Source organism: Xenia sp. Carnegie-2017, unplaced genomic scaffold (genome assembly GCF_021976095.1).
Source record: "Xenia sp. Carnegie-2017 unplaced genomic scaffold, XeniaSp_v1 HiC_scaffold_13, whole genome shotgun sequence".
Lineage (NCBI taxonomy): Eukaryota > Metazoa > Cnidaria > Anthozoa > Malacalcyonacea > Xeniidae > Xenia > Xenia sp. Carnegie-2017.
Window position 1 is genome coordinate 3,681,165 of NW_025813436.1, and position 8,147 is coordinate 3,689,311.

Below are 8,147 nucleotides of genomic sequence, written 5' to 3' on the forward strand. Positions count from 1 at the left end.
AATGAATAGGTTAGTATCTCAAAATAAATGCTCGAAAGGTATGGAGTATCCTAATGAGCTTAGATCATTTGCTCTCATTTTGAAGTTCGATTCTAGAAAAGCCTTTCAATATGTGCGTGAGAAGTTTAATTTAGCCTTGCCTCATCCAAACACAATTCGCACATGGTACAACCTCATTGATGTTGAACCAGGTTTTACACGTGATGCATTTGTTGCAATGAAGTTAAATGCAGAATCAGCGGGGCTAGAACACAAAGAACTTGTTTGCGTTTTGATCTTGAATGAAATGGCAATCAATGATGAAGTTATTGGGTGCAAAGCTTTCATAAGATAATTTCCGGGCATACTTTTTGCATCCATGTGACTCACGTTTGAAAATTTGTATCTTTTTAGATGCATGTCACATGAACAAATTGGTAAGAGGTGCATTGACTCAGTTGGGAGAACTGAAAGATGCAAATAACGATTTTATAAAGTGGAGTTACTTGGTTAAACTGGTAGAATTACAGGAATGTGAAGGCTTGCTGTTAGCCAACAAGCTTTGTTCTGCTCACATCCACAGGCAATCTCAAAAAATTAAGGTAAACCTTGCGGTGCAAGCACTGAGTAGCAGTGTAGCAGATGCTTTAGAATATTGTGAAGGTACGCTTAAACTTCCTCAGTTCGAAGGATGCAACTGTAAAGTTCATTCGCACTTTTGATCGTCTATTTGATGTTCTAAATTCACGAAATCCGCTAGCAAGGGACTATAAGGCACCCATTAGAAGGTGTAACTATTCTTATCAAAGGAATTTCTTGAATTAGACAAATGATTACATAAAGAATTGAAGACTGCTGATGGTAAGTCTGTTCTTGCACATAAGAGGAAAACAGGATTTCTTGGTTTTCTGATGTGCATTGATGCCGTGAAGGGATTAGCAGAGGATCCTTTTGTTTGTGAAAACCCCGTTCTCAGGTATCTTTTGATTTATAAGATGAGCCAAGATCATTTAGATCTTTTCTTTTCCTCAGTACGAGCAGCTGGCGTTTGGAGTAACAACCCAACGTCACGTCAGTTCAAATCATCATACAAGCAGTTACTCATGAGACATAACCTCAAAGGAGGTCACGGTAACTGCATTGCTCAGGATAGTACTGAAATTTTGACCCTAGTAAATGACCGTGAAACAAATGAATTATCTGCAGATATTTTAGATATGACAACGGCAAGAAGACATGACATGAAGTTGCGTCGATCATTGCGTCGATCGTCGATGAAGACGATCGTTATTATTGTGACGTATCTAACTGTCGTGTCTGAGTATAAGGAAGCACCTATATCTTACAATGCAGGTTATTAAATGAAGATATGATCTTCGCACTTTGCTGGACAATTTAAGCAATTGTCTCATGAACCTGAAAAATTCAGGTGACTCAACGGGATTCGAGCCCATGACCTCTGCGGTGCCGGTGCAGTGCTCTGACCAACTGAGCTATGAAGTCACACAGTGGTGAGCAAGTCAATTTTGTTGGGCTCATGTTTTCTCGTTAAAGGAATGTCATATGAAACAATGTTTTATGCAGTGCGGTGTTTGAAATTAAATGAAGATATGATCTTCGCACTTTGCTGGACAATTTAAGTAATTGTCTCATGAACCTGAAATATTCAGGTGACTCAACGGGACTCGAACCCCGTTGTGTTACTTCATAGCTCAGTTGGTCAGAGTAATGCACCGGCACCGCAGAGGTCAAGGGTTAGAAATGGTAAATTGCTTAAGTACGAAGATCACATCTTCATTTAATTTCAAACAACGCACTGCATAAAACATTCTTTCAAATGCAGGTTATGTTGTAAGAATGGTTGCAAGAAAGATCAAATGTGACACATATATTGCTGCTCTGCATACATCAAAAGATAAAGCTCCTGATCTGTTTGTATCGTGGAAAAGCCACGGCGGCCTGAAAATACCAACTGACGATGTTCTCCAGGTATGCCGTGAAACTGAAAAAATGTGTAATGAAAATGATAAATTCTTGCGATGGTGGCTTGCCACACGGTTCTAACATTGGCAGTGCACTTTCTAGAACTGTTTTAGCTGTGTGTACTAAGGGAAATGTTTTTACTACACTGAATCAGCATATGCTGGACTCAGTGGCAACAGATAATCATATTTATAAGTTAAAGTGTTGCTCTAAAGCTTTTGTGAAAATACGCATGCACCATCTGTGTAAAACAGTGAACGAAAAAAATCAAGGTACAAAGACTTGCAAAAATCTTAGTAAACTGGTGTTGTTTAAAAGTCAGTAGATGTTATAAAAAACGCTTTTCGAAGTATCACAGCTAACACCCCCTTGGCAAGGGCCATGACAAACACCTAGTATTGCAATGTTAATATAATTAGGTATCTGCGACATGAATTGTCTAAGGTATTTTGACACCAAGCTTTTGTTTTCTATGTCTCACTTTCTATTTTATCAATATTTTATACAAGGAAAAACCAGAGAAACCAAAAAGCCTGTCGTCAAGAAGACAGTCTTTAAGAAGCTAGCTGACGAAAAAACAGTGAAAACCAAGAAAATGACAGCGAAGAAAACGGCTACAAAGAAAGCTTCCGAGAAAAAGAAGCCAGCTAAGAAATAAACTAATGAAAACCAGCTGGAGGAGCAAAGAAAAGTAAAACCAAATCTCCAGCAAAGAAGACAGGGAAAAAAACAACGCCAAAGAAGACTACGAAGAAGCCTGGTAGCAAAAAGACACCCAAGAAATACATTTCAATCGTTCACAGAACAAAAAAAACGGCTCTTTTAAGAGCCACCACAAATTAAAAGAATTCATACTTTTTTTGTTTCCACATTCTTCACACAAATAATTCCCAACCATTGCTTCTTATGGGGGCTTATAATTAGGTTATGTCATAATTCACACAGTGAGAGAATCCAATGTTTTCTTCATTATTTCAACCGCTTCAAAAACTTATTCCTTATTACTCACCAAAGGTGGAGTAAAACGTATTTTATCACCATGAGTAGGCTTGTGCACAAAGATACAAAAACGTTTTCAGTTTCAATACCTGTCATTTTAATGAAAGCTATCGTAATTTGTATATTTTGTTTCTTATTGTAAATTTGCATATTTTGTTTCACCACAATCAGAACATTAACAAGACGTGCACAAATCATATGTGACTCATCGGACGCTCTACACAACGAAAACAACTACCTCAAACGTGTTTTTGACAAAAACAACTATAACTCTGACTTCATCAAACAAAAAAATAACCCAACGAACTCAACGAAACGAACAACTCAGTGACAACAGCAACGATACTTTACATCAAAGGTACGTCTGAGACTATCTCGCGTATCTTACAACCATACAACATATGTGTCGCACATAAACCAATCACAACGTTACGACAAGTACTAACGAACATAAAGGACAAAGAACAATCCAACGAACGACAAGGTGCAGTTTACAAAATAAACTGCTCCGACTGCCATGCCTCTTATATCGGGAAACTGGCAGGAGCTTAAACATAAGACTTACTGAACACAAACGAGCTATAAAGAAACAAGACAAAACTAATCACATTGCCGAACATCACCGAATCGCAAAGCACAACATTGACTGGGACTCGGCAAAATGCATTACTTACAGTACTGACTATTGACAACGGCTTACATTAGAAAGTTGGTATACCATCTTGGAACAAACCCCCCTGAACAGATCACAGCAATTACCGGCACCTTACAAACGACTCATTCACAATAGAAACAAACGATCAACTAAAAACATTAACTTCACACTAATTCACAATGACAATACACAATTGACACCCACACATTTCCTGTACACACAATACAATGACCTAAGAACCAGATAACAAATACGGCTAACCTGATGTTTACTCCTCATTTGACTCTGAAGATGACTACCGCTAAGGTTGTCGAAACGTTAGTCAACAACAACAAAAACAGTCCTCAGGACTATACCAACCTGGACGATCTACATTTACAAACATGTAAACATATCTCTTATTACATTCACTTCAGGTATAGTAAAAAACTGTATAATAATGTAATTGGAAAATATCAAGCTATTTTATTATTTAGGAAAATATAGTTTATTATTTAGGTGAAACAATTCTCAGCAAAAAGAAAGAAAGTTATACCTAGCATCTAGATGGCTCGACAAGAAAGTACACGACACGACTGTCACCTAATGAGCAATCGGGACTCGGCACACCAAGCCAAAAATCATCAAAACTCCAAAGAATCAGTTTTCGTCGTATGAATGCCTTTCCATCAACTCTCCAAACTCTGTTTTTGACAACAGTTCCCAGGCCCTTTGTATATCCAGTTAGTTTAATAGAAATCAATGCTTCGGGCATAGATATCTTTGTTGCATTTATTGCGTATAAGATCTTAGATCTACGCAACACGGAAAGAGAGTTGGCTGCGTTTCCTAGCAAACAAATAGCCCGCTCAACAAAACTTAATAATTCATCATGTGATAAGTCTTGATTGTTTTCAATCAGATCGTGGAGGGCAGTCGAAGGAGCACCTACGTTTAACACATGTCTCTGTACTTTTAACAATTCCTTATCGCGGTGACTGATTTTCGATAATTTTTTTTGAAATTTGATCCTCAATGGCCTTGTCAAGTCTAGGGGTTATAAATACATCTAAGTCTGGGACAGAGGTTTCCTCTAAAATGCCAAATATCCGTGTAGAGGAAAGAGTGCGGCGAAAATTCGTCTCTAAAAACTGTTTAAACGTTGCCGAAGGTTCACAGTTTGGCTGTTTAGCCTCAGGATCAAACAGCAACTGTTTTGCTCAGTTGTCATACAAATATTTTCCGTGTTCTGTAATCGGGTCGATTTAAGGCATGTTATACGAACTCATTGTCCACCGAAAATGAGTATGGATCACCCATACTTTCTAGAAGAGAAACTAGGAACGAACAAACAAAGAAAATTTCACTTACCTCAAAATACAGATGCATCTCCTTCGCACATTTGAAAAAAGTCGAAGCGCGTTCCTGGGGTGTTTCCTTATTATGGAGAGGTTTACCATATATGGACAGGGACTCCCGCGCTTTTCTTTATTTCACCCCATGCTTTAAATATGTTAGTATTCCATAAATTTCCACCAGAGAGTGTGAAGTATAATTCATTCATTTACCAACAAAGAAATAATGTTATTCGAGCAATGAATCTTATAGCCTAGGATGTATCAATTAATCGAATTGCAGGTTTCCCTCCAAGCATTTTCCTTCATTAAATATCATATGGACTGTAAATTCATTGGAAAACAAGCTGAATTATGTTAAAACGAAGAGGTCCTATATCATAAATGTTTTGTTAAGTCTACCAATGATCATACATGTAAAGATATATGAGCTTTATAAGATTTTTTGTCAATGGCTAGTCTCTTATGTATTATCTGTGTGAGATACAATTATGTTGTTTTTTAAATACATAAACGATTTTGGCAGCATGCGTGGTGAAGGTCCATGTTCTCTGATATATATACATATAGTTTATTACACAAGCAGAGAAGATACATGACAGTTGATCAGTAAGTTTTATTGTTATTTCATCATGTATTTTCTTTGCAGAAATTGTTCATTTTTAATGTTCATACTATCTTTCCTGACAATATTTTTTTAAGAAGCAGAAAGCTCTATTGATGATTTAAAAAGTAGAAATAAGAATTGAAGAAAATTCCCAAGCTTTTGATGAAAATAGACTTATAAATCACCAAGGCATACTTAATTGTTTCATATAGTTAAGGCTAGTTAACCAATAGTTAACTCAGTTTCTTGCAATGCAGAATTAAGAACAAATAAGTATTGTGTGTAGTAGCTATATAGTGTATAGCTTTGAATATAATACGTCACAAGCAGAGAAAAGATCGTCACATTTGCAGGATTGCATGCACGTCTACTAACTATTATGACTCCAAGAAGTGTTTTCTAATAATAAAAAAGTCCATTACTGTCATCTTTTACAAATATATGTGACTTGTCTTTAGTCTTTACAAACACATTTCTTTCAATAATTTTACTCATTTGTTAGAAAAGGAAAAAGATCTTTTCCTTTGTTATCCTCAATCTCTTATGTTCAAATGCTGCAGAAGCAAGGCATTTAAATATTTAAATCCATGCACATAGAACTCAATATGAATCAATGTGAGAATTGTGCATTGTTTTGTTTTGCCCAAGTCCATTATAGATAATTGAAATTTAAAGAACGCAGTCCTTGCCTAGACTAATATGATTTATCAACATAGCACTGTACTTCAATGAAGATAAATGTCAATTTTCTTTCGCGCAGTAGCAGTTGATTGCGTTGAGTTATTTCTTTACGATTTTGCAACCAATGAACAATATTTCCCCTCCAACGAAAATCATCAAATAACAAAAAAGTTTTACAGTCACAATTTCTATTATGAAATTTCTTATGATGAGCTATGTAGAGACAATTGTTATCATTTCTTGCGTAAAAATTACTTCTTGGTGTATTTAATAGTTTCTTTGATATCATTAATAATAAGTAAGATCCTGAGAAGGACTGTTTTTTTTTGTTGTTGACTGACGTTTCGACAACCTTAGCGGTAGTCATCTTCAGAGTCAAATGAGGAGTAAACGTCACGTTAGCCGTATTTGTTATCTGTTCTTACGTCATTGTATTGTGTGTACAGGAAATGTGTGGGTGTAAATTGTGTATTGTCATTCATGTAGAATTGGTCACATGCATTATTTCATTTTGATACTTGTGGTTTGTGTATCGAAAAGAAAAAAGAATTTCATTTTCATGTATGCAAAAAAGATAGTGCATACGATGATTTTATGATATGTTTGGAAGACATTTACTGGACATTTATTCTTAAAATGTGGACATAAAATACATCATGCTTGCATGAAACAATTAATTTTAATAGGATTTATTTATTATCCTATATGTAGAGCTGATTTTCTTTCAAATATTAAAATATACATTTTGGAAAAGTAAGGAAAAGAATTAAGTGATTCCCGTGTTGATTTATGCTGGTGTTCAAGGGGATGATGGTACAATAACGAAAACATTTTTAATAGAAATTCCATAGAAACATTACTTTGTAGACAAGTTTTTTCAAGAAATATATCGAAGAATACGCTATAGTGATGTATTCAAAAAGAAAGATGCTGCAAAAAAGCGGGAAACTTATTGTTATATCATTTCTTTTCAATTAGGTTTTTTGAATAAATTATGAAACGGCTAAAAACTTCCGTGCAGCATGCTTTTGCCCTGCAAGAATGTCTTTTTCCCTGCCATTCTGACTGTGGGGGTGTCACAACCCACAATCCCCCCTAGACGTTTCACCTCTGTGAAACCACACGTCATTTGCAAATCAGAATATCGGAATACTTTGAATTTCTCCCTTAACAGGGAAACCTTTCTCTTGTCCACCACCATCTTCCAATTTCTAAATTCTCTCTTCTTTATTTGACAATTACAACCTTATGATTCCTAAGTCTTCTCATATCTAAGCTAAAACCAACCTCTCTTAACACTCAAAAGCAACTCAATCCCCTTCACATTCTCTATGCCCCTTCATTAATGTTGCCCTTTCCATTCTGACCTGTCATCCAAACTTCCTATTTTCCTCTTATGTAATTTAACATATGAGGGCAACATTATGCTTATATATATGCTTATATTTAAAGCTCAATGTAAATATTTATTATTTTATAATATGTGAAGATGTCTTTAGTTAAAGACGAAACGTAATTATTAATGCTTTATTAAAAGTATTATGTTGTGCTTTTTTGTTTACAGCAAAAATCCGCTTTCCGACTGGCAATCTCTGGCCACGATACCACAGAATAGATATGTATCTATTCTGTGACGATACCTGAAATATGATGCGCGGAATACACCGTCGGGCACCTCTTTGTTTCTGAAAGAAACAAGGCCATGTTGAAGCCAGCAGATGTTTAGAATTTGCATGATTCAGCAGTTATTTGTACCTTAAAGACTTGAAAACGCAGTTGAACACAATATTACGCACGAATTGCTGTTATTTACATTGCAAATTTCAAGCATGAAATTCATTTCAATTTTGTTTACACTTCCTTAGAGATCTATTATTCTTGGTACGCTATATATATATATATATATATG

The 8,147-nt window shown here is 35.6% G+C and overlaps 1 protein-coding gene across 1 annotated transcript; it reads left to right on the forward strand.

Moving 5' to 3' along the window:
* The first annotated feature begins 1,019 nt into the window (after positions 1-1,019).
* On the forward strand, positions 1,020-2,684 carry LOC124458335. Its single transcript, XM_047008373.1, has 3 exons — positions 1,020-1,332; positions 1,823-1,968; positions 2,472-2,684. The coding sequence occupies exons 1-3, from the start codon at positions 1,083-1,085 to the stop codon at positions 2,526-2,528; spliced, it is 453 nt and encodes a 150-aa protein (XP_046864329.1). The 5' UTR covers positions 1,020-1,082; the 3' UTR covers positions 2,529-2,684.
* Positions 2,685-8,147: the final 5,463 nt, after the last annotated feature.

Bases quoted from the DNA above. Each gene is read 5' to 3' on its own strand.
- LOC124458335 (XM_047008373.1), top strand. From the start codon at position 1,083: ATGAGACATAACCTCAAAGGAGGTCACGGTAACTGCATTGCTCAGGAT. The intron at 1,333-1,822 runs GTTATTAAATGA...TTTCAAATGCAG, and splicing joins ACCTATATCTTACAATGCAG to GTTATGTTGTAAGAATGGTT. The intron at 1,969-2,471 runs GTATGCCGTGAA...ATTTTATACAAG, and splicing joins CAACTGACGATGTTCTCCAG to GAAAAACCAGAGAAACCAAA.